This window comes from Gavialis gangeticus, unplaced genomic scaffold (assembly GCF_001723915.1).
Source record: "Gavialis gangeticus isolate Ggan-Ray unplaced genomic scaffold, GavGan_comp1, whole genome shotgun sequence".
Lineage (NCBI taxonomy): Eukaryota > Metazoa > Chordata > Crocodylia > Gavialidae > Gavialis > Gavialis gangeticus.
In genome coordinates, this window is record NW_017729022.1 from 99,543,488 (window position 1) to 99,569,761 (window position 26,274).

General features: G+C 44.3%; 1 protein-coding gene across 4 annotated transcripts in view; it reads right to left on the reverse strand.

Annotated features, from left to right (window-relative positions):
- ITPR2 (inositol 1,4,5-trisphosphate receptor type 2) overlaps positions 1-26,274 on the reverse strand; it is a 533,709-nt gene that overhangs the window by 408,231 nt on the left and 99,204 nt on the right. For 3 of the 4 annotated variants that reach the window (XM_019515702.1, XM_019515703.1, XM_019515701.1), the window contains exons 3-9: positions 20,398-20,513; positions 18,720-18,806; positions 17,881-18,039; positions 12,324-12,422; positions 11,429-11,512; positions 9,754-9,900; positions 8,198-8,293 (exon numbers count right to left, since the gene is read on the reverse strand). In XM_019515702.1, the coding sequence (XP_019371247.1) occupies positions 8,198-8,293; positions 9,754-9,900; positions 11,429-11,512; positions 12,324-12,422; positions 17,881-18,039; positions 18,720-18,806; positions 20,398-20,513 (788 nt within the window). Of the gene's footprint in view, positions 1-8,197; positions 8,294-9,753; positions 9,901-11,428; positions 11,513-12,323; positions 12,423-13,828; positions 13,922-17,880; positions 18,040-18,719; positions 18,807-20,397; positions 20,514-26,274 lie in introns of those variants that run through there. The other variant, XM_019515704.1, reaches the window with a different exon arrangement.

Below are 26,274 nucleotides of genomic sequence, written 5' to 3' on the forward strand. Positions count from 1 at the left end.
TCTATATCTGGAAAATTATAAAAAATTTACAAATTTTCCACATATAGAACCTAATTCTTGGGGGGGGGGCACAGTGGGATGAAACCAGCAGGGATGGTAGCCTGTAACACGGGGCCTTCCAGTGCCGGTTAGATCTCTGCCCACCCACCTGTTTCTGGGACAACTGCTCACCCCTCTTTTCTGCCACACCTTGATGGAAAACTGATTCAGATGTTTCCCAGGCAGGAGGCTGCCCATTTAGATGTCCTGGGGTGACATCCATTCTGCAGCTCCATACCTCCCCTACACTGTGACCCATGCCTCACACATTGCATCCTTCACCCTCTCCAGCTGTGGTTCCCTCTCTAGGACCTTTGGCTCCCCCTTAGGCCCTGGTCCCGCCTCCAGGCCAGTCGGAATTGCTTGCCTCTTGCTCTGCACACTCCTTGCAGTGGGCCCCTGGCCCTTTGACCCCACTTTGGGCCCTGGCCCCAGCATGGACCAGTCAAGGGTACCTCTGATATCTTTTATTAGACCAACTGAATAGTTGGAGAAATTTATCTTAGCAAGGCTTTCGAGTTTAAAAACCCTTCATCCAGCTGAGGAAGCATCTGCAGCTGGTGTATGCTCTTCCTGGAAAGAAAGAATAGTAAAGAAGCTAGACGAACCTATGAACTTCACTTTATCAACCTCCTAGATACAGAAACTCATGGATTCAATATCGATATGGGATTTATGACACGCTATAATCTGCCCGACATCTGACTCCCCAAGGTACCTCTCCATTTGTACCTACTACATCCTCCTTCCCCCCTGCGCCCAGCCTGTCCCTCACCCCCTGACACCTCAATTTACATTTTCACTCACTGGCTTTCTTGCCTGCATTGCATGCAGGCCTCTGGCTTATTTACTATTCCTTCCATCCAGGAAGAGCATACACACCAACTGCAGATGCTTCCTCAGCCTGACAAAGGGTTTTAAATCAGGCCCCTGATTTCTAGGGGTGACATCCATTCTGCAGCTCCATACCTACCCTATACTGCAGCCCATGCCTCACAGATGGCATCCCAAGCAGCTAAGCTCATCTGGAGCCTCATAACTCCACTGCAACCAGCAAGCCTCAGGCCCCTCAGAGACCTTATAGGTCTGGGCTTTCCCTAGCCAGGACTCTGCATGTGTGGTGGCTGGAGGTTATAAGGCACCTCCTACTCACCATTCACCACAGTGGTTTGCAGACCTCACATTTCTTGGGGGCTGGCGCACTGCTGGCAGTCCCGCCAGGCCTCCCAACCTTGGCAGGGTGCAGTTCCTCCCTCAAGTACTCCCTGCATGCCTCATAAAGGGAGGGCACCACCAATGTGATGAAGGTGATGCATGTGGGCACATGGTATGATGGGGCCACGAGCACCATGAGCCGCCTGAACTCTGGCTGCTCAACTGAGGAGAAGGGCTGGCTATCCAGAGCAAGCATCTCCCTCTGGGTGACCTCGCTCACCTTGGAATGCACCCCACCTTGTCTCCACCTTTCCCCCACTGGTCCAGGGTGGCCGGCCTCTGCTTCTGGGGGGCAGGGGCTTTGGAGCAAGAGGGGGACTTCCCTTTGAGCATGCTCCCATTGGTGCTGGGCTGAGGAGGAGCAAGGGCAAGGGGGTGGTGCTTCCTGATACACATCAGAATCCCCGTGGTGCTGAAGTGTCTCTCGTCCTTGCCCCAGCTGGTCTTGCATTGGCAGTACAGGCAGATAACATACGTGGGATCATCTGCCACCTCCAATGACACTACACTACCCCCTGACTTCTGGGGCGTGGGTGCAGATCCTGCCTTATCCCCCTCCTCCACAGGCAGAGGCACAACAGGAGGAGGACCTGACTCATCTGAGCCACTTGCCTCCACAACCTCAATCTCCTTTGAGGGGCTTTCCGAAGAAGGAGACCTAGCTCTAGGGGAACTTTTTGGGGTGTGGAACAAAAACTCGAATTCCCCCTCCTTCCCTAGAACTTCTCTGGCTATGGCACTGAGCTCCCGTTTCCAGATCCAATTCATCCTCTGGTACTGGAAGGCTCAGGCTGGGAACTGAAATTGGGGTGGAGGAGACTGCCATGCTGGTGCTTGTTATGCTGGTGGTGATGGGGGTTATTATTATTGCTGGTGTTACTGGAGGTGGGGCAGGTGCAGACACTGCTCCCAACTCCTTGCTGCCCCTAGCAACAGAAGCCTCATGGCTGCTAGGGAACAGCGTGCATCTGAGTTTGGGAGGGGGACGGGACTTGCAGGTCTCTCCCTACCCCCTCTAGCCTCTCTCACTCCCCTGCCAGAAGACCTGGCACCTGCCTTTCCAGCATGCTTCATAACGTTTGGCTAACATTGCATTTTCTGTAACCTAGTTGCATTCCCACCTCTCACCCACATCCCTCTTATGTTAGTCCCTCGCTCAAGTGATCTGTATTTCCCTACTGGCTTTGTCATCTTTTTGGATTCATAATTCTAGGCATCTACTAATAAAATTCAATCTTGTATGCTGTGGCAGGGCACTGTTCATGCCTGCCACTTTAACATCTGAGCCGAGCAGCCAGCAGGTGCCTGATTGTGGCAGCCATCCTTCAGGGCTGCCTATATAAGCAGGGCATTTGGCTGCTGGCAAGGAGGCAGCAACATCACCTGGCTGCAAGGCTGCTGGAACATCCTGGAGGTAAGGTAGGAGCTGTAGGGGATGGTCAGGAGGCTCCTGGTCCTGGGCATGACCTAAAACTGCACCCTGCCGGGAGTGGGTGACCCGGTGGGGCTCTCAGTGGCGTGGGAGCCCCCAGGAAATGCCACGCCAGTTACCACCCTAGCGGGTCAGGGTGCCTTAACCACAGCTCCCACAACCGGGTGGGTCACCTGCTACTAGGGCCCAGAGGGCAGACCCCAAGGGAGACAGCAGAGCTAGAGACTCAGACCTGACAGAGAGACTACCCTCAACTGGTCAATGCTGGGGCCAAGACCAGGATGGTCAAAAGGGCCAGGGGCCCACCACGAGTCACACCCAGAGATAGGAGGGCCTGGGGTTTCTGATTGGCCTTGGAGGTGAGGCCACAGCCTGTATGGCCAAAGGTCCCGGGAGGACCACACCCGAGAGGAAAATAGTTTCAGGGAGCTAGACAGACTGAATGAAGGTGGGGTAGGCCGCCTGAGTGGAGGGATCTTACAGGGGTCCTGATCAGAGTAGTCTGGGGCCCAACATGGGGCCAGTAACTGTAAGAACTCTGGATGCCATCTGTGAAGCATAGGCGGCAGTGTAGGGGAAGTACGAAGCCACAGATAGTGCCCCCTGGCATTGGGGCAAGGAAATGGGCAGCCTCCTGCTTAATTAACAACAATTAATTAATTAATATCAAGGCATGGCAGGCAAGAAGGCACGCAGTTGGCCCAGAAACAGGTGGGTGGGCCAAAGGCAAACTGGCCCCGAGATGGCCCTCTGTTACATAAGCGTTTTGTGTGTGTGTGTGTGTGTGTGTGTGTGTGTGTGTGTGTGTGTGTGTGTGTGTGTGTGTGTGTGTGTGTGTGAGAGAGAGAGAGAGAGAGAGAGAGAGAGAGAGTAATATATCTTCTACGTACAATATATCTTCTATCTGTAATATATTGGAAAGGTATATCTAATCCTTTCCAAGAAGAGAGACTAGCAAGAGACCGACTACTGGGAAGCCAGCCACTGCAGCCAGCCAGTACCTTTCACACACTGTTGCTTCCAGACAGAGCTCACAAAAGGCAGAGAAGGGCTTCACACAGAGGCTTATATATTGTTTCTCTGTCCCTCCCCCAGAGCACTGGGATTGGAAGACCTGTCCCTCAGGGACAGATCGCAGACACTAGCCAGCTACAGATGTCAAGATCAGAGCAGTCCTTCCCCCCTCTTTCTTCCCCCTCCTTCTTCTGAGTTTCTGTTTCCCCGCAAGTCTACCTCTGAAACATGCCAAAACTTCCAAAACATTCTGAAATATTTCAGATGGCTTCATTTTGTTTTGGAGATGTTTCAGAGCTTTTTGTTTCATTTTGGATTTGGTGTTTTGGGCACCAAATTGGGCCACAACACCTCTGAAATGAAATGGCTGCTGACATTTCACACAGTCCTAATGACTGGTAATTGTATGCCTTGGGGATCTATCTTAGCATTCTCAATTCTGGTTAGGAAAGAACTAGAAATGAGATTGTATCTGATAATCCAGGTCTGGTCTGACTCTGAATTTGACGCCTTGTGGTGGCAAGAAGCCCCTACAGACACCAAGGGGGCTGGGGGAAACCCCAAGAGCCCCCGTGGGGAACAAACAGACCCCCCACACCCCAGGAAACTTACCTTCTGGAGCACGGACAGAGGCAGAACAGAAGCCGCGGCTGTGTGAGCCAGCATTACACTGGCTCTTTTAACAGCTGAGCCCAAGGTGGGGGAGCACAAGGCTAACTGCAGTGGCTGGGAGAGAGAGAGACAACAGGAGCCCAGCCCTCTGGCACCAGGGTCTGGGGCTCCAGATGCCTTAACATCCAGGCAACTGACCGGTGCTGAAGCTGACACCAAACCCCTTAGTAAAGGGGCTTACAGGGAACAGCGGAACAACGAGACCAACGCCCAAGCAGTTGGCGAGTGGACAGGGTGTAGGGGAGGCAGAGCCCCAAGGAACATCGCGGTGTGAACATGAGTACCTCCGTCACCAGGTCACCCAAGAAAAGGAACACCACTGAACCCCTCCTTTCACCCAACAACTCATGGCAGGAGAGCTGAGGAGGCGCTCCAGTAAAGGGGGATGGTACAGTACTAACCACACCCACTAGAGATGCCACACCTGCTGTAACAGGATTGGGGGTGCTAAAGCACCAGTATGTGTGTTATACCTCTGTACTTCTGTATTGATCCAAATGTAGGAAAGCTATTGACATTTCAACCCTGTTTCATTCAGGGTTAAAGTTACAATGACTCGTATAACTACAGGAGCCTGCAGATATAACACTTGTATTGCAATAGCTGATATGCATTCTCATGTGGAAGCCCGCTGCCCCACTTTTAAAGCAATTAAAAAAGTACATTTGTCCATAGCCTCAGGATAAAAACCACACATTTCATTAGAGAGGTACACACCTTAAAGCATAAACAAGGCCTAATACATACCAGCTGTGATTAATAAACTCATAGCTGTTTACTTCAATAGATACACTTAGGGTCATAGGTACGTAATAGGAGTGGAAGGGACCTCACAAGGTCATTTAGTTCAGCACCCCACTCAAAGCAGGATCATCCCTGACTAAAACATCTGAGCCAAGTGTCTGTCCAACCTACTTTTGAAAATTTGCTCTTGAAAATTTCCAGGGATGGAGATTTGTTGCCAGCCATAACCAATTTCAAGGGGCCTGGGCTAAGCTGCAGAATGTTGCTAAGCAGAAGGCCCAAAGCCTGTTTCTGAGTAACTGTAGTGTGAACCTTTGCAGCTGTGACAACTAAATTGGTTAGCAAGTAAAGGTAGGCATCAAACACAATTAACAAAGCATAAGGCCTGAAAAGAGATAAGGGAAGACCGTACATTAAATAATCCATATACACTATATCATAGCTTTATCTTAAAATAGTAGCAGTAGTGGTTGATGTAACCAAATGTAAAAGATGTTATTTTGCTATATATTTTGTTAAAATGCTTAGAGCATTTGTAAAAACAAAAACAGCCTTGTCAGAGAAAATCATAAAGCAAGGTAAAAAAGAAACAGGAAAACATTCCACAATGGGGAAGGAAAGGAGATAAGAATCCCTCCCTCTATCTAAGTATATAAATCCCAACTAACTGCCACCTTCCAAGTCCAGAAGAGATCTGGTTCAGTTCAGTTCCAAAAGTTTCAGTTTAACAAATACACTTAAATACTACCAATCAGAGATCATTTATTAGAAGTAGCCACCTAGAAATATTGGGCATAGGTGGGAGGGAAATTTGGGGAACTTGGCAAATTCAAGAAGACCTGCTGTGCCACCCTCCTCCTACCTCTTGGGTTAATGTACCCAGCATGCTATTGCCGGTTGTTTTTGTCTGGTTGGTTTTTTTGCAACAAGAGGACATTTGGCTCATATTCAGATTCTGGTCCCCTGGAACCTCCAGGTCCTTCTCTGCCATACTGCAGCCTAGCTAGTCATTCTCCAGTCTGTATTTGTGCACCCAATTATTCTGTCCCAAGTACAGAACACTGTACCAGTCCTTAGTGAATTACAGCTGATTGATTATAGACCATTTATCCAGTTTATCTAGGTAATTCTGGATCATAGCCCTGACCCTCCAAAGTATCTGCAACTCCACCCAATTTGGTGTTATCCAAAAGTTGCATTCAATCCTGTCATCCAAATCATTAATAAAGATCTTAAACAAAACCAGACACAGGACAGACCCCATGTGATACCTTCTCCCAACTAGATATTGAGGATAATGGTTCAAGAAGCTTCTCAATTATTCTCAAGATCTTCCCTTTTAAGGACAATTTTAAGGACAATTACCATATTTACTTGAATCTAAGATGACCATGAATTTAAGATGACCCCCCCCAACAATTAGATTCTATATATGGAAAAATTATGTTTTTAAAATAATTTTTCAGGTATAAAATTTAATTATCAGAGGTTTGTCTTGAATTTGTCCCCCTCCCACGTCAACAGTAGGAAAAATTATGGCTGGGAGTCAGGTGACCCCTTTGGCTCTGCCCGACACCAACTTCTTCCACCTGCAGACCCTTTCCCACCCCTGTTCAGGCTCTGTTCCCTGAGCACATGGAATTGAGGGGAAAATTTGGAACACAAGAGACCACAAAACACTGACTTTGAAATAAACATACCTGTAGTAATTTGTATATCGGCAAATTACTATGGGTACTTATAGACTTTGTTCACCCAGAATTAATGTTTTTTCTTGTTTTGAAAACTCCTACACAGTTAAGCACAGATGTTTCACAACACATTTTTTGAGCAGCACTTCTACACTAACCTATAAATAATACAAACTGTGCATGATATTAGTCCAAAGCCAAAAGGCTCATGATTTTCCACACAGTTTACTGGACCAAGCCCCAAGAGACTGAACAGCATTTAAAGCCATGGTGACCTCACAGCTCAACACCACTCAGTATGTGTGTACCCCACAATGAATCCATATGATAATTAGCACCTCCACTCATTACTAGAACTGGGTGTTCTTGTCATGAGTCCTGGGATCCTCCAAAAATTTATATGAAGATGAGCCATGGGGCTGCCTGGTCTCTACCTCATAGAGGATGGGGCCACACCAATCACATGCAACAGGTGGAGAGAGGAGGAAATACAGCCTCTAATTTACACAGATGTTTCATGAAGTCTGACAGACATTTAAGGATGGTAAAGAAACAAATATTAGGAAATGGGAAAGAAAGGTGCTGTTCAGCTGTGGGAGAGAAGAGAAAGTTAAAATGCGTGTAATGTTGCAGCTCACCATCAGTTGAGAAAGAACTGGTGCTGAGGGGGACTGAATACAATGGGTTCTATATTTTATTCAGATGGACTGCACTAACTTAGGCTTGTGGTAGGTTCCATCAGCATCTCAGCCTTCTTGGCTCAGATCAAATATAGACAAGCTTTAACAGATCGTATCTAGCTGGTGTCAGTTGACAGAGTGCTATTGACTTCACAGCAGCCAAAGATCCAGCTCCTGATTTTCATTAGCATGAAGGAAAACTTTTTATTTAAAAAAAAAAAAAAGACAGGAAAATCAAAAAGCCTGTAAAAAAATAAATGACTCTCTCACATCAGAAGAGAATCCAGTAGTTTTGCTTCTATTCCTTCCCTGATTTCTTTGATCAGCCTTAGTAATTACCCTATGTTTAGTTGAACTCAGAAAGCTTTAATCTATATATAGCTGGTTGGGTCAGCAAAAATGAGTACTCTGATTTATCGCAAAAAGCTCCCCAGATAAAGCAGAAGCAAGAGCAGAAAGATAAATCAGTCCAACTCTGCTAAATCAAAAACAGTGATGTGCACTTGTAAAGCACTGGTACAGTGATGACAGAAGCCTGAAAGACACAGTTGAAACCAGCTTATATTTGTCCTGCCATATAGAAAACGTTTCTTAGTAATACCTTAGCAGCTCTGAATTAGCAGAATGTCTAGTACTTAGTTGCATGGCATACAGTGCTCTCTTGCAGTTTTGTCACATGCTGTCACTTATTATTTAGATGCTGTTCTTACCTCTGCAGCTAAGTAGTTCCCAGTTGCTAGATGTTTAAATCTGAACAAGCTATTCCATTGTCCTGCTCCTCCCCGGCATGGATCATGATGTACAACCTACCGGCAGAAATACAGATGGACAATCATACCAAGAAGCTTGAGGATCATACTTAAATACCTAGGTCATTGATAAGTTGCCTCGTGCATTCAGAGTAATTCTTAATTATGTTGAGATACTAATTATACTGCAGCTGCTCCTGACAATAGTCAATATACATTTATGTAAACTACATGATTAGAAATATTCTACAAGCAAGAGAAATCCTATGCATTACCACTTAACTGCCACAGATAACACCTGTTTATATTTACATCTCACTGTGCGCCACGAAGTGTACCTCCTTCCATGTTTCACATTTTAATTCATCTGCCAATGCAAACATTACAGGCCAAATTCTGCTCAGTGAACTGGATGGAGCAAATGCAGTTATTCTATATTTGTACAGGCATTAAGGAAAGCAAAATTTAATCTCTTTATTTCATCAGCTCTCACACAAAATTCCAGAACTCTATATAAACTTCACCAAAGTAAGTAATGACTGACTCAACAACCTCACTTCCATTTGAACTGAGAAGGATATTCTTCTTTGTATGTCCTTGACTGATCTTTCTAACTGCCTTCCAATGAGGTATTTCTGTTCTCCCAATCACAGGTCAAGTGACCCCTGCCTATGCAAGGCACACCACTGAAGTCCTTAACCAGGCAAAAAATAGGAGTTTGCTAGAGAAATGAACTGTCTGTTTTCAGTGCATAATATTTGTCCAGGATTCTGGATCCTGGGTAAAAGGAGTTTTGTGACTCAAGTAAAAAAGTAAAAAAAATAAAAGTTCTAATATATACTGGCAAGGTATCTGTATTCAGCGAAGTGTGTACATTTAACAAAATACATGGTCATGTAGACTCTCATGGCCAAATCTGAATCAGTCTTGTAGACAGAATTCCCCAAAGTCCTTTTTAGTAAGTGTCTAAATCACTAAAAATAATCCAAATCAACCCTGCTCCATAGCTGCAAAATCACTGAGGTATTCCTTAAGTACCATAAGTTTTGGCCTCAAAAGATCCCAAGGATTCAAGTCATATCTATGGCTTGGATAAAATTTGCACCATTTACACCAGATCTGGATTTGACCCTTTTCCCTTTTATTTCAGGACCAGTGCTGGCCCACAATTTTTTGGGGCCCCCTGCAAGAAATAGTTTTGGGGCCCCCTGCCACAAAGAAGCCAGATAGCTTAGCTGTGGGGCCCCCTGCAGCTGCAGGTTTCACAGTATAGGATGTGCCAGCCCTGTTTAGGACAGACATATAAAGAAAGAAAACACCCTCTCCCCATGCTTATTCATTGCAAAAAAAGCATCTCATAAATGTTCATTCAACCCAAACTGCTTCATAAGATAATACTAGCTACTGGGAGGTGTATGATGATATCAAATGACCATGAATTATTCATGTTATGATGAAGTATTTTTACTGAACACTGGTCTTTGTATCCTAAAATATTTATAATAGACAAAAACTACCTCTATTTCCCACAGCGCTTTGGAACTTGTTGCAGAAGTGGCTGACTGACGCAATGTTGTGCGAAGAAATATATATTGATTCTTCTCATATTCATCACAAGTCAGAAACTTCTCTTGCTCTGCATGAAACAGTCTAACAACATCTCCCTGGAAGAATATGAAAGGGAAGGGTTACTAAATGGAAAACAAAGCAATGAGATTCTCTAGGTCAGGCTGTGAACCACGTAAAACTGGAACAGCTCCAACAACACCATAAGAATCAATGGGAATGTTGAAGTGGGTTCCATTTACTTTTTTTTTCTGTTGCTGAGGGAGGTCACGTTTCAGTTTCACAGAAAATGAACAGGCTAGAATTTGAAAATGTATGCTGAGAGAAAATATATAAAATGGTAATAGAATTTTAAAAAACCCTACTTCAAAGAATAGTGATGACAATGAAAAGACAATGAGAATACACCTGTGGTCACAACTTCATGCTGATTTTCAAATTTTAGGAGACTGTTTCAATTGAGTTTCTGTTTCACTCCTCCTCACAACTTTGGCCCTGCATTCTGCCAAGGAAACAATGCCCCAGCTATTCCTGCACAAGGAGTTGTTTGCAAAAGGCTGAGTGCTCGTGCTACCATGCTGAAGAATCATGTTTACCAGGGACCTCGCCAGCTCATGAGGCTTCCACTGCCTTTCTCAACTTTCTTGAAATCTCAGCTGCTCCAGCTATTATCACACAGGCTCTCCTCTTTCACTTTTTGGCCTCCTATACTCTGCAGTACTACCCCTTCTCAACTCTCCTTCTGCCTAACTGGTTGTTCCATCAGGGAACAACCAGTTGAGAGAGGGTAATGCTTTTCTCCTCTACCTTACCTCTCTCATAACTAAAGCCAAAGCGACAGGTGCAATTCTCCACTGTCTTCCACACTATGTTACTTCTTACATCTTCAGGTTTTTAGAATATGCTAGAGTTCTGATCCAGTTGCATTATATATGGTTGGAAAACAGGAGCAAATAATTATGCCAACTGCCAGGCAATGGAGAATCAAGGCTCTCTCTCATCTCTGGAATGCAAGCTTGGACTCCTTCCTTCACCTTGCTCCATACACCCAGGCCAAGTCAACTTCATCCCACTTCATCTCCCACAACCTTTTTAAGATTCCACCTCTCCTCTCTGCTCAGACAGTTCTAATTCTCATTCCCACTTTATCATTTTCCATCTTAAAAACTGCAACATCCAGGCCTCTGACCTTTCTGCTAATTGCATGGCCTCTCATTCCCTCAAAGAAAACAGCCACCCATCATAGCCCTCGTCTCCAAATCCCCCTAATTATATCCCTCTTTTCTATTGTATCAGATACAAGCTTCATCCTTTCAAGGCATTTCACAAGACTGCCCTCAGTTGTTGCTCTTGTCTGTCACTGTAGTGTACATATCCCCCCTGCTGGGGTGCCAGGAGTAGCCACTTTCTAACAATTACAGCTCAGAAAACTGCAGGAGGTGGTGGTATGCATTATGAGGTAGTGACAATAATCTGTTAAAATGCAGGATATCCAGTTTTTGCTTTAGAGACAGTTTTCGATTTCTTGTTGTTTGCAATATTTTACTTAGGAACAGTTAACCTGAGGATGTCATAATAGCTATGAATCTTGAAATTAAAGTTTAAAAATATGTAATTTATACTTACTCCTTTAAGTACATCATCTCGGTAGCTACTGTATTTCATGAACAAAGTTATTTTCCAGCTTGTATTGCAATTTACAGCATTTACCTGTTGTAAAAATATATGTATATAACTAAAGGTTTGGAAGCTGTTTGATCTCTTAACAATGTTTTACTCACTTTAATATGTAAATGGCAGCAGTAAAATCTTTGAGGTAGAGACCATCATTTGTGCAGTACCATGAAAGCAGGCCCCAAGCTTGCTATCCCATTCAACGTGATAACTGAACAGTGACAATGAAGGCTGTCCAGCAGGCAAAATGTTATGTTCTGTTAGGGTCCAGTCTTGCAAACATTTACATCTGGTTGCAGTGTTTACTAAGGAACCAGGACTTGGGGGTCTGCTACATCAGTGAGTCCCTGGTACTCCTGATATTGATTGCTCCCAAGAATCTTCTACCCTCCTGGTCCAGTTCACATACATCAAACTCAGAAAGGTTCCTTGTGGGCATTCCCCAAAGCCGCTCTCAAGAACAACAGAGACCAAGGTCTTGAGAACACCTGAGGCAAGGACATTCCCAAAGCAGTTTCACTGCTGGATTTGTAGGTTTGGCACACACGAAGTGGGGGAAATGAGAGGGGAGCATGCTAGGGAACATCCCACCTTGAGAGTTCATGAATGTAGCGTGCACATGCCCTCAGATACTCAAGAGCCTTCAGGAGGCACCTGCTGCCATGCAAAATTTTGCCTTGAATAAACACACTTTGGTTTTCATTTAGATTAGCAAGTGGACCATCCATTTTCTCAGTGGTAGTGTCAGCAGAGCTGAGGCTGGTGTATGTTGTTGGCTTTTAGCTTATGATGGGGCAGGGAATACCACATTGTGCCATGGCAGCTACACCTCTTATGTGGAACTTACCTCCTTGCAGCCTGGGTTATCCAAAAGCTCTATACTGCTGGCATGCAGAGGCTGTCCTGCATTGACTGGCATCAATACAACTTTGTCCCCCACAACAACCTGGAGGTCAGAAATAAATGACTATTTAGACATATGTAATTATCCAATGAAACAAAGTAATACTAATTTTTTTTAAAACTTGATTCAGCATGCTCAGATCACTTGGCCAAATTATGGTGCAGCTAACTCATGGATCAGGGAACCCTTTCCAGTCAGTCAGATTATGCAATTTGGCAGGTTTCAAGATTTCACACTAATAAATCTCATCAATCTCAATGAACTTGCTACTCAATTATTCAACAATGACTTGGGGGTGAAAAATAGTCCTGGGGGCCTATAAATTCCAGTTCTGTAAAAGCAACTAAATCCAGATAGAAGTGGCTCTAACTGATCTCCACTCCCAAGTACTATGAGCCAAACAGCAAGCAAACCCTGAAAATAATCTGGAGTTTGGCACCAGGATACATCTACATCTCTTGCCCTGAATCACCATTTCCCAAAATATATATATAAATACTTGATTCCACAAGAGCCAAGATTTTCCTGCACCAAAATCTATAACTGCTATGGTCTCAGATCTGGAATGAATTAAAGTAGCCTCAGGGGTACTATAAATTACATCCACTGGCTGTTTCCCTAGGGATTATTCACCATTTGAAAATCAGAGAAGTGTAAGCACACCCTTCCCTCTGCCTTGAAATTCACAAAACAAAGGGGCTGCTGTTTGGCACGGGGATCAGATATGCCAACAAAAAGATTCTCCTACCCCAGACTAGGGGAATTCCCTGATGACCAGCTACAGTCAGATTCTAGCCCCTTTGCATTGCCTAAACTGCAAATGGAAGTTAGTTCTGAAGAAATCATTAAAAATAGTCTCCAACCTAAAACTGTAGTGATGTGTCTTAAGAATTCAGCTCATACCTGAGGAAGGAAATAAATTCAAACAGAGTAACACCATTAGCTCTGCTAAAACTTTGGTGCTGGTGCTTGGATTTGGCTACAGAATTCACAGTATGTCTAAGCACACATATAGACACATGCACGTAAAAACTACAAAGTGCCTAATAAAAACCGTGATCTAAAAACTGCCAGGTGAAATGCTGCGTGAGCCATGCTTCTTCAGAACACAAATGCACACAGATGATTTCTGCATTGATCAACATTTGCCATGAACACACTGAGCCAAATTCATCTTTTGTGGAACATCACAGAAATTAACACAGATGAATACAGCACATTTTTGAAGGGGGTGAAAAAATAGGTTTCACATTCTTTAACAAGAGTTAAATAGACATCGGTTTTAAAATGGTGCCATCATGCTCAGAATACATACAAAATCCTATCATATCTCAGAAAAAAAAGAAATTAATTAAAGAAATCCAGGATAATGACAAAAAGGTGCATTTACAGTGCATTATGTATACAATACATTCCTGCATGCCATGCTTCAGATAGCCTCTACTTACAGCAATATATGAAGTTAAGACCACACAATTCATTTATCAAAATAAATCACCAGGCTTGCATCCTGCAGAGTTGAGTCAGGACTTCAAACTCCACTGAAAATACAGCTGTATTATAACAATAACAGGACTGAGAAATACACACTTCTAAGCATCCCATTTAAACAAAGGTCTTTGAGGAGACTGAAGAGGGACAGGATTGAGGAGAGAGACACAACTCTGATGCCCTCAACACACAATGGGAAAGAAATTGTGACTTGATCTCACAATGCCAGCCTCAATCTCCCACCTGCCTTCTTCAAGTCCACACCAGCACCTTCTCATCTGTGCTGGCTCAGCTATACTGGCTGACATACTGACAGACTGGGTGACAGTCCATGCTGCTGCCATTTTGCTTCCCACCTCTACAGAAGTGATTCCATAGACACTGCTTCTCCACCCCCACCCCCAGACTCTGAAGAAATAAAACCACAGAGAGCAACAAAAGGACAACTTATTCTTCTGCATGGCTACCTTGGGCCAGCTTCAATTTATTCTAATAAGAAAAAAAAATGAAAACGAGAGCTGTAATATCCCTAAAAGGCAGATGGGGTTTCTCTTGCATAGGGAAATAACAATTCCTTCCTGTCCACCCTCTGGTATAGAGGACATGCTAGCCATAGAAGGCAGAACCAGAACCTGTTACACTCTTGAAACCATGGGCTAGTGAAGTAGCATCTAGGAGGGCTAGTACTGGTGGTGTAATTCAGAGCAACCTCAAGGTCCAATACAAATCTGGAGTAATGACACCTAGATATCTCTGCAGATATAATGTGACCAAGAAGTGTGACTACAACAGTCATAGGCATAACCAGGAGCCTTAATATCACTTGAATGTATAAAATTACCAGTAAAAGTGCAGCAACAGGGACTTCAGCACTGGCTAGCTAACTGGGGTGGGTACCCCAAAGTCCCAAACAGGCCTGTACAGCCCAAGTTTAAGCCTGTCCTGTGCATGTTAGGTTCAACCATCCTGCAGGTTGCTGGGTACCTGAGCATCTTCACCACTCTTGGCATATGACCAAATCTAATGTTAAGCAAATTAGAAGTGGCAGAGGACCAAAAATCCACAGTCAATACTGAGTAAATCCTGCTTGAGATGAAGTCACAGGGAGTTTAGCTAGTCACTCCTACAGAGATAGGTTGTAGCCTCAATCAATCAAAAAATCCTATTGATGTAAGATGTCATTTTGCTCAACTAAGGATGTCAGAAATTGGCTCAGAATTGCTATCAGTTACTGTAAAGTCGCAGTAATACCCTTTCATTATTTTTTGACTTACATAACTAATTGGATGTTATAATGAACCCAAGCCATAGACTGTCTGAATGATTCAACCAGCCACCTATAAAAATGCTCCAGAGATGTATTTTTTATCATATATAAAGAAAGTTCCTTCTTTTAGAATAAAAAGAAAAGTAAACCTCACAATTTTAAGCAGCCATGGTGAGCTATGATACAAATCTCATACACTCCAGCAGCTCCCAGGGGAATGTATTGTAAATAGGTGTACTGGTCCCACAATGAACCATAGCTTCCTTTGTTGAGACATGATGGCCCGTCATTAATCTGTATTTGCACAATTTGTCTTAGACTATCAGATGTAAGGTGAGAATCATCCAGATAATATTCTGAAGTTTTAAGGACCAGCTATAAAGATTTTCTAAAGTGTATGTTATTAAAGATATTTTGCTTTTTTTAACACAGAAAATTAAATTATAAAAACACATTTTGTCCAAATAAAGTCGGACACAACATTCAATCTAGATGCTAAGATGAAGGGGAATGAAAGCAGTTTAACCGAAAGTCTGTCTTTAACTCGTCCATTGGGTTACCCTTCAAATGGGCCTTGTTTATGCAGTGCCAAGTGGTTTGAAAGAAAAGCACTACATAAATTGGCTGATAAAGGAGCAAGCAAGTGGTAAGTATTTGCTACCCAATACAGGAAGGAATGGGTGCACAAAAGATCCTGCCTGCTAGGGCTGTGCAAAGCTTTGGTCGCTGATTTGGCCCAATTCGGTGGTTGAATCTCCGAATCCAGATCGAATCAAGGGACCGTTTAATCTCTCCGAATCAAATCAGAACCCTCCAGATCAATTCGGAGAGATTAAGAAAGATTTGACGATTCAGACATAGACACAGTTTTAAATGTTTTTCCTACATACCTCAAGGGACCAGGCAGCTCGTGAATGCTGAGGCAGATGGAGCGTCCTACAGGAGCATGGGGGGCTCCCCAGCACACTCCGCAGCAGACCCAGAAGTGGACCAGAAGCACTTCCAGTCCACTTCTGGGTCCGCTGGGGAGTGCGCAGGGGGCTGGTGCCTCCTGGGTCTGGGAGGGCACATGGGGTCCCCTCAAGGCCGATCGCCGAGCCAGGAACTCAGCAGGAGATCTGGAAGTGGACCAGAAGTACTTTCAGGTTCACCACCAAGCACACAGGGCCCCTACCCCCTGCACTCCTGTGGGACACTCCATCCGCCCCAGCATCACAGCATTCACAAGCTGCGCCTGGTACCTCAAGACATGTAGAAAAAACATTTAAACCTTGTCTACACCCAAATCACTGATTCTCCAAATCAGCATCTAATCTTCAGATTTGGATTCAGCCGAATAGAATCAGGCACAGTGATCTGAATCAACTAATTGAATCTCCGTCCCCAATTCGGGCCAAATCTGAATCAAATGAGGCCTATTTTGCACACCCTTACTGCCTGCTGCATGACAGATAGGAAGGGATGTTGCTGCTGGGACAAGTGGAGAGTTCCTGCAGTGTTCCTACATCCTCCCAGTAGCAAGGCTCCCTGTTCCTAAAAGGGCAGCCTGGAGGGAAAGTCTAGGGACTTGCCAGTCTGATTTGACACTCATAGGTAATAGAGATGGTGATGAGACTCATCTGAGGAGGAGTCAGAAAACTGTACTATGTGTCTGCCTGGCGGGGCACATAAGGGAGCATTTCCAGCTCAGCACAGGAGTGTTTGGAAACAGGAGAGACTTAGAGCCTGTGTGAGGGAGAGGTGTAAGCAGTAGGTATGCTCATGCAGGAGTCCCGGATCAAGGCAAAAGGCCTGACTTCCTATGCAACTCTGATGGATAGCTTGCAGCAAGCTAGGAAAGAGAAAGACACAGAAAGGTTTGTCTCAACTCCCAGCTAAATAGTTTTTGGAGTTTGACCCTGAATGGAGAAGACAGGTGGCTGCACAAGACCCTGGGTCATTGGGGATGGAATAGGACTCACTGGGTGTACTTGCATTATTCAGAAGTACAACCAGAAGCCCTGAAAAACAGGGGGCTGAAATCCTTTGGTTAGGGGTGTATTTGTTGCTGAGCTCAGGAGCTAGCTGCAGCTTATGGTTCCCTGCATGAGGGCTGCAAAGGCCATTTTTTTTCCACAAGGCAGGGGAGAGAGGGAAAAAACACCAACTTGGGGACCCACTCCAGTCCTCTAAAATAAGCCCTACATAGAAAGGCCAGAGTTTTATTCACTTCATTCAGAAAAAGCTGAAGAAGTGACTGGCTTTCTCCCTATACCTCTCATATATATAGCTCTACCTTAAGAGGACACAAGCAGCTGAACATATTGAAGAAATGCAGCATACTTGCTAGAAATATGCCCTGTTGCCTTTTACACTGAATGTTTTTAAAGTTTGTAAGTTCATTTCAGAATCTAATGGCTCTTTTCTCACAACCCCACCACTCCCATACACGACAGACAAATTCTCAGGTGGTATAAATCAGCACAGCATTGCAGAAGTCAGTTACACCATTTACACCAACAGAAATTATTTCCTGTTATGCAATATTCTAGAGAGCAGAATCAAACCACTATTTTCACTATGTAATTTGATGTGACATTCTATATTTATACAATGTATATTAAGCAAAGACATTATTGAAAAATAAATGTCCCATTTCTTTGAGGGACCTGATTGATGCCAGTACTTAAGAAAGTAAAATTTTTCCTGCAATTCTCTGTTTTCTCCCAAACAACTTATCTTATGCCCAGTATTTTCACCTACATTGTCCCCTTCACTCCTCAGTTTCCAAAATGGCTGGATGTAAAACCACGACCCCTCATTCCCTGCAGTATCCAGTGAGACCCGCATAGCATTCTTCTCCAACAGAGCTGGTAATCTCTTATTGACTGTGAGGTATTTGTTGCTTTTTATGTGCAGTAACTGTGGATAAAACAAATAATTAGGATTTCTCTTATCTTCCTTCTCCTAGTCAGGAAAGGGGATTGTTTAAAAGCATTATAGCTATTGTTCATCCTTTTCATAAAGAAAAATAAAGACAAAAATCAATCCAGAAATCACTATCAAAGTCTACTGAAAAAACTGTTACTGTATCTAAGACCCAAAAAGGAACAGAAGAAAACATTAGTGATGAGATTATATGGTATATTATATTCTATGCATAAAGGACACCTGTTAATGAGATTATTCAACCCCATGTGTTGAGGAAAAGTTTTATACTGCTTGAGAACATAAGCTCTCACATTTATATCACAAAGAAAAAATGATGCCAGTTATTCAGTTTAAGTTGCACAGCAACTTTTCAACAATTATACTGACATATATAGTGGAAATAAAATATGTATATTTACATCCCTATTCCAGATGGAAGCAACAAAAACCGCATGCTGAAATGCACGTTATTGCAAATAAATTAGACAACAAATATGCAATAGTTCTGGTAATCTTTAAAAAAAGAAACACAAATACAATATTACAACTTCTACCAAGTTTTGTTTACCTGCTCTATGACAACCAGAACTGCAATGGTTAGTTTCATGTCTCCAGTCCCCTCTGACATGAAACAACTGTTTTCTTTCCACCCCTGTATTTCAATGATTTACCTGTATAACATTGCTGTATTTGACGATTTCACCCAACAACTTTCTGTTCTCACTTTCATTCTGCTTCTGCTCTAGTTCTGCTGCATGCTGCAAAGGAATCATTATTTGTTTAAATAGAAGATCAATAATAGGAGGCAGCTGCTGGAATGGTTAACAAATAAAGGAAATGGCACCACATTAAAAAAGCCTTCTTCAATCTGCAGAGTTTATTTGCACTAGAAATAAAAACCATTTAAATGAAGTCTCTCTTTCTACAATAGACTACTATTCACTATAAATCACCTAGATGCTGTATAATCATTCAAGTTTTTATACTATCCAGAATATACTCAGAAATATAAATTATTTCTCAGTGCTGTATTTTATCCCAAATTTTAAAAACGTAGGGCTGCTTCTCCACCTCACTTTCTCTTGTAAGGCAATCAATATTTTAAAAAAGAATGCTTCAAAAAGGTACAGATACTATAATCCTAAATGCTTCTTGTTTTCCAACTATTTAAGCTGGTCTAATAAAAGATATCAGATTCACCCAAAGAACCTTGTCTACCTATGTCCTTAGACCAACACGGCTACAACCTACACTCCAATTATGTTAGCTTTCACAGCTAACATATATTCCAAGTATATAGTTCCTTCATCCAAGATTTTCAAAAACACTTCAAAGTACATACTGAAATTATACCTATTTTATAGAAGCTTGAAGCACTGATTCTGAAGTGCCATGTGCTGACAGACAATTGTGCTGCCAAAAGTCCCAGTAACCTCAGAAGGGCTCAGTACAAGCAGACTAATATGCTCACATAAGACATGTCACAAGATCAGAAGCTAAGGCAAATGCTTAAGTTCAAGAGGAATCAGGTGCAGAGTTCCAATTTCTAGTTCCCTAGTTCAAAGCACCCTACCTCCCCATTGTTGGTCTTTCCCTTTGCCTTGGGGTAGTAATGCTGAATGATGCCCCTTTCTTGTGTAACATCATGTCAACAGGTCAGCCTGTTTCACCCAACCTCTGAGGCTGTCAATTCAATCCCTTTCCAGTGACAGAATTGCTTCCCCATAACCATTGCGTCTTGTGCCAGAGACATGTCCATGTGATACTAAGCAAGCAAGAAAAAATCATTTAGGCCTGCGATTCCCAAACTCTGGAGACCTACAAAGCACTACAACATCTCAACATTTATCATAAACCATCAAGCACCCTCATCATCAAACTTTTAATTGAAAAGGGGGGAGCTCTGCACTACTTTGGGTGCTACTGATTTGTGCCAGAGATAAGAAAAACAGCCTTACTGGAGACATTTGTATTAAAGGTATAGGAAATGGCCCCTCTGCCCAACTCCTAGATTTCAAATCTAAAATGACCCACTGAATTTTAATAAGGGCCTGATCCCCATTAACTCAGTTTGTTCTTTAATAAGCAGACATAATGCCAAAAAAGTTCCTGAAAGCAAATAAAGACACTGCTCCCACTCCAAGAAGTTTATCCTCTGAGGCAGGACAAAGAGAGGAAATAAAAGCCAGTTGAAGAGGCAAGCGGGCAGGGAAAGGAGAACATAAAGGAAGTCCTCATATGGACCAATCATCCTGGTCATTCCCAAGGCATTTGCTATTGTTGTTGCATGATACTGTTAGTCTAGAGCCTGCAGATTAAGATAAAACTACAAATACAGCTGTCTCTTACTTGTAGTTTCTTAAGTAATGCTGCTTCTGTGTGGTTTCCTTGCTTCGCCTGTTTGGCTTTCCAGTACTGCTTTTGTGCCGAATACCGGTTCATAGGACACACCTTGAAAAGGCAGTCTGCAGAAAATTGATAAAATACCTATCAATAGTGTTGACAGACACTTCTCTTCTGTATTAGATGCTTTTCTATGCAATATCGTGTTATCACTGTGTTCAGGCATAACTTAGATTAGATGGAAAAGATTGAGAGTAATGATTCTATGATTCTATTCTGTACCATAACTGTGAAAAAACAGCTGAGTCAACTATAAATCCTTGTGCAGCTCCTAGCTTCCTGAGTGATTATGTAACTTCCCTACAACCCCAACACCAAGCTGTAGTCCACAAGCAATATGCCAAACTGCATGCCTTTTCACCCTACTCTTTACCTTGGCATGGTCTTGTGTTTGTATTATTTGAAAACATGTTACTTCTGCAACCCTGAAAATAAACATCCTAGGTTTTTGGTTTCAAACATCTGGACCCCAGTCCTTTTGGTACTGCTAAAACAAAAAAAAACTAGAGTCAGTCAGATGCAAGCTATTAGGAATGTTAACACTGTGGCCAGTTCCCTCAACTGGTTAAAAAACAGGATAAATAGCAGAGTAATGAAAGCTGATCTCCAACTTTTGTTCTATCATTTAGAGAGTTAGATTTAAGGGTTGCAAACAATATCTGCTCATTATCCCACAGCAGCAGGGTTGATTCCAAAGTTTTCTGCTGTTCTTAATAAAATGCCCTTTTCTCATTCCTTACAGTCATATAAAGAAACATTCCACAGACCCAGACAATAATGTACCTTGCACAGACATTTTTCCAGTACAAACTGAGCAATTTACCACCTTTAATGTATTTGTCTTGAGAACACGGAAAGTATTGCTAGCCCCATGTCACAAATGGGGTACTGCTGAGCAAAAAGATGAAGGATGAGATGCAGAGAAGCTATTTGGGTACTTAAAGCAGTACTTAGATGAATTTTAGGTGTCTAAGGGACAGACATTCTTTGGGTATCTTTAAGTCCAATTCTCTTCCACCCTATTCAAGTCACTGAAAATCCACCTACTTTTGTAACACACCATCATCTTACCCTTGAGAGTAAGTCACAAGTAAGCAGTAAGAAGGTCTCCCACACCTTTTGCATTAATACCTTTTCAGTAACTCAAGAAATATGGAATATGATCATACTGTGGTATCTACATCCATTTACATGCCTAAGAGTGGGAATACAACCTGGCCCTAAATCCACAAAATTAATCCAGGAAATCCTACTTACTACCTGCCCCTAAAGACACCTGAATTAATTTAGCATTTACACATTGGGCTTATGTGCCTAAAGATGGGCTCTGACACATGAAGAGAAGCATCCCAGTCTAACCAGCTAGGCACCTAGCTCTACAGAGGTACAGCTACAAGGAGGAGCAATGCCTAAATACTGCCTCCAATCCATAATGTCTACTCAGAGCATGTGAGCCACAGCCACTGTCACTAAAAACACAGGAGGCAGAGGCAATGTTCCCTCTAAGGAGTAGTGGTCCGCGGTCCGTAAGCACACCGCTTCAGTCCGTGAGCGCGCCACTTCAGTCCCACCTCCCCCTTTCGACACGGCACGGTCCGCCGGTAAGTGTCCAGGTGGGAGCGGGCAGGGTTCGGCCACCACCCTTCTCCATGCTAACTGCTGCCCAGAGCAGCGCAGTGGAGTGCTGTGGGGCAGTCATGGGCTGGACACAGTCAATCAATAGAATGCGGTGTTTCTTCCGGGCATGCACTGTGCTTGGTGCAAGGGCACACCAAGATTTAAGTGCCATTTTGGGGGCGGGGTTGACATCTGTAAGCAGCCAAAATGTTTTTAATACTATGACTTCCTATGTGAAATCTCTAGGTTTATTTTGTGAATCATATTTGCACACCCAACAGTGTTAACATTGGGTGGCACCCCACAGGACCCTTGAAACGATCTCAAGAAATCCCAGGGTGCTAGAGCAGCCTGGTTGAGGGTCACTGGTCTACAGACTCCAGAAGTCTGTGCCACATCTAGAAAGATGGTTGACCATCCATATAAACTGCAGATATCTCATTTTGGTTATTTTCCTGGGGAACAGCAGGAGTCCCTCAGAACTGCTCCGCTCCCCCACATCGCCTTGGGGAGCGAGGAGGCACATGGCGTCAGGGCTGGGGAGCAGAGCAGTTCCCCAGAGCCAGCAAGCCTGTGGAGCAGTTCCCCGGAGCCAGCAGAACCTGTGCCAGCCCCAGCCCCAGCCCCTGCCTTGCCTCACCTCAGAGAGGAGCCGCTGCCTGCCCCGCATGAGGCTCTGCCGGCTCCAGGGAACTGCTCCGCTCCCCAGCCCTGATGCCACGTGCCTCCTCGCACCCCGGGGTGATGCAGGAGAGCAGAGCAGTTCCCCAGAGCTAGTGGAGCCCGTGCCAGCCCCCAGCCCCCGTCTCCTCCTTGCTCTATGCCTTGGTGCAGGAGAAGCGAGGTGGTAGGGAGCTAGCCGCTCTGGTACTCAGCCATCCAACCCTGTAAGTGTATCTGTATAAATGTAGCATGGATTTAGACAACAGATCAGAGAGGGCAAAGGAGGTCAGTAATTGGACCTTCCGTGTCTCAAGGAATGAGGAAGCTCCTCTCTGCCACAGCCTCCCCTTTCAGAATTCTCCCTCCCTCCTCTTGCGTCTGAACTGGGGTTGCAGCTGGTACAGAAATCATAAGAAGTGCTTCCTCCTCTTTACACCAGCAGATACTTCTGTCAAAGCAGAAATTCTCCACAGGCCAATTTAAGGACACTGTGTAGTGCTTATGTGGTACAAACTGTTCCTTAGCTAACAAGAATCCAGTTACGAGTGTGTTTGTTTACTTACCTATTATTGAACTTAGACTTAGATGATCACACAGTTAAAGGCACAGTGATCAAATATCAAAAATCATTTAAAAATAACCCCTGTCAGCAACTCCCTACAGTCCTCTCAAAAAACACTCACTTGCCAGAAGTCCCATATAATGCCAGTTAGGACTAAATTTTAGGTACTTGAGCATTAACAACTAGGACCAAAACTCAAGCTTAGCACGCACTTTATTGTTGTGCTGAACATCTAAGTGCCTCTACTAAATATACTGAAAATTTAGTTTGCATATTTTCTACAACATAGTTAACTATTATCTTAATCTCTGTTTGTTACTATCAGAAAGAAGTCAGTATTTGTAACCTGGGGAAACTAATGCAATGCAATGCTAAGTCCTGCTTTTAACCACTGAACTAAATCAGTAGTCAATGACACTGCCTAATAGGGCTGTTCAAAGCTTCGGATCATGATTCAGACTCGGAGATGATTCAGATGATTTGGAGACCGAATCTAGGAATCCAAATCAAATCGCGGGAAGCTTTAGGCTTTCCGAATCGATTCAGAAAAGATTCAGGGATTCGGCCATACGGTATAATGGGGAATCAATGAAATATCTATAACTTTGTTGTATTTTGGCTGATTCAGATGAAACTTGCAGGTATGGTAGCCTCTGCTGAGTTTCAAGGTGATAGGTGCAGGGGTTTCTGGGAAACTGCACCCCAAAGTTCTGAAAGCAAAACGTGTGCATGTTAAGCCACAGTTGGCTGTAAACTGCAGAGATGGTAGCCCTTGCTGAGGCCACGAAGCCCGCCAGCTGTCAACGAGATAGGTGCAGGGGCTTCTAGGTTCTGGGGCCCTGCAGCTCCGGCTGCTGACGGGCAAAACTCATGCCATAGCTTGTGCAACTGTGTCTGTCTTGGGGAACTGGCGTGGGGGGGATGGAACTACTGCAGGCCTGGCTGCTAAACTACTGTGTTACCAATCAATCATGATTCACTCAGGGACCAGCTCAATACACAGTAGCTAGCTAGTAGCTACTGGATAATGAGTTAATGAGCATGCATTAAACACCTACAAAACCACAAACTAAGGAGACGAAATAATCAATACAGAGCTGAACTGCTTCTGCTCCAAGACAGAGACAGTCAGTTGCCCAAGCACCCATGTCACGAGCACTGCCTGTCAGCAGCTAGGGGTGCAGGGCCCCAGAACCCCTCCACCCATCTCCTTAACTGCTGACAGACTTTGTGGCCTCAGCAGGGGCTATCAGGCCTGCAGCTTTCACCCTGCTGTGCCTTAACACACAGTGTCACCCATGTCACAAGCTTTACTTGTCTGCAGCTTGTGGTACAATTTCCCTCAGACCCCTACACCTATCTCCTTGAAACTTGGCAGGCTTTGTGGCCTCAGCAGGGGCCACCACCCCTGCAGTTTTCACCCTGCTGTGGAGTAACACCCACATGTGACATGAGTTTTGCTTTCACAAATTTGAGGTGCAGTTTCCCCCAAACCCCTGCACCTATCTCCTTGAAGCTTAGAAGGCTTCATGCTCTCAGCAAAGGCTACCATCCCTGCAAGTTTTATCCAAATCAGACAAAAAACAACAAACTTATAGATATTTCATTGATTCCCCATTATACCCTATGGCCGAATCGGCTCCAAAGCTTTGGAGCCAATTCAGCCAAATCGAAGCAGGAAACCGATTCACAGCTTCGAATCGAATCACTGGCATCTGAACTGGCCAAATCCAACTCCTAATCAAATAGTTCCCTATTCACACAGGCCTACTGCCTAAGTTAACCACCATCCCTTTTCTGAGTACAACCTGTCAATCCACAGCAGCACATACAGAAATTCCCAAACACCATGTTTGTAGTAGAATGCATTTCCTGATGCTTTCCTTTGAGACTGAGTGAAATCCAAGGCCATGTCTAGATGAGCTCAGATGTTTTTTTCCCCCAGGACAAGTAGCAGTGGCACACCTTGTGCCACTGCTAACTGTCCCTGGGGAACGCCTGTGCCACGTGCGCTTTGGCATGCAGTAGGTTACCCCATTTGGGGTACGGGAGGCTGAGGCCAGCAACTGTGCTGGCCCCAGCAGCCTTATCTGGAGTCCTGGGGACCTCCTGGGCTGCAGACATGGCAGGAAACCTGGCCAGCAGCCAGAGAATGGCTCCAGCTGCCCAAGCTCTGGTTTTCGGCAGCACACACCATCCCACTTTTTCTTCAGTGTGGGTTTTTTTGACCCTGGGATTTCCCACGTGGTAAAATTGCCCTGCACTCCTCTGTTTTCAGGAGGCATGGCAGGGCCTTTCCAAGAAGCAACTGTAGCTGAAAGGTGCACAAGCCTACATGACAGTTTGGTTCCAACATGCCTCCTGAGAAACAAAGGTGACTGGGATAGCTCTGCCTGGTGACAGCAGGACTTATCTCCAGACTGCCACTATCAAATCAATTACTAACATATTAATTGATAACAGAATTATAATGTTTATGTTGTAATATGAATAATATATTTAAATTAATTTCTTTAATGGGGTTTGCTAAATTTTGAAACATTTTGACTCAAATCCAAAAAGGTTGAGAACCATTGTTCCAGGAGGTGCTAGAGAGGCAGATTCTGATTTCAGTTTCACTGGTAAATGCAATAGAGTTGCTCAGCATTTAGGCCTCTCCCACAGCTCCTCCAGCTGTGCTTAACTCTGCCCCGGCAGGGGGAGCCACAGAGACCTATGCCTTGCTGCTGCTTGCCCAGCCAGTGCAGGGGTGTGTGATGCAGGCATAGCTTGCTCTGGGTAGCAGCAGGACATAGCCCCTGCTACCAGCACTTCCGTGCCTGCATCAGCACTGGGAGTAGGGGATCTGCCCTGCCACCGCTTGCCAGCCAGTGTGGCATAATGCAGGATGCAGGCACAGCAGTGCTGGGAGCAGAGCCCATGCCCTGCTGCCACTTGCCCCCTTCAACCTGGAGTGAGCTGTGCCCACATCCCACCCCCCA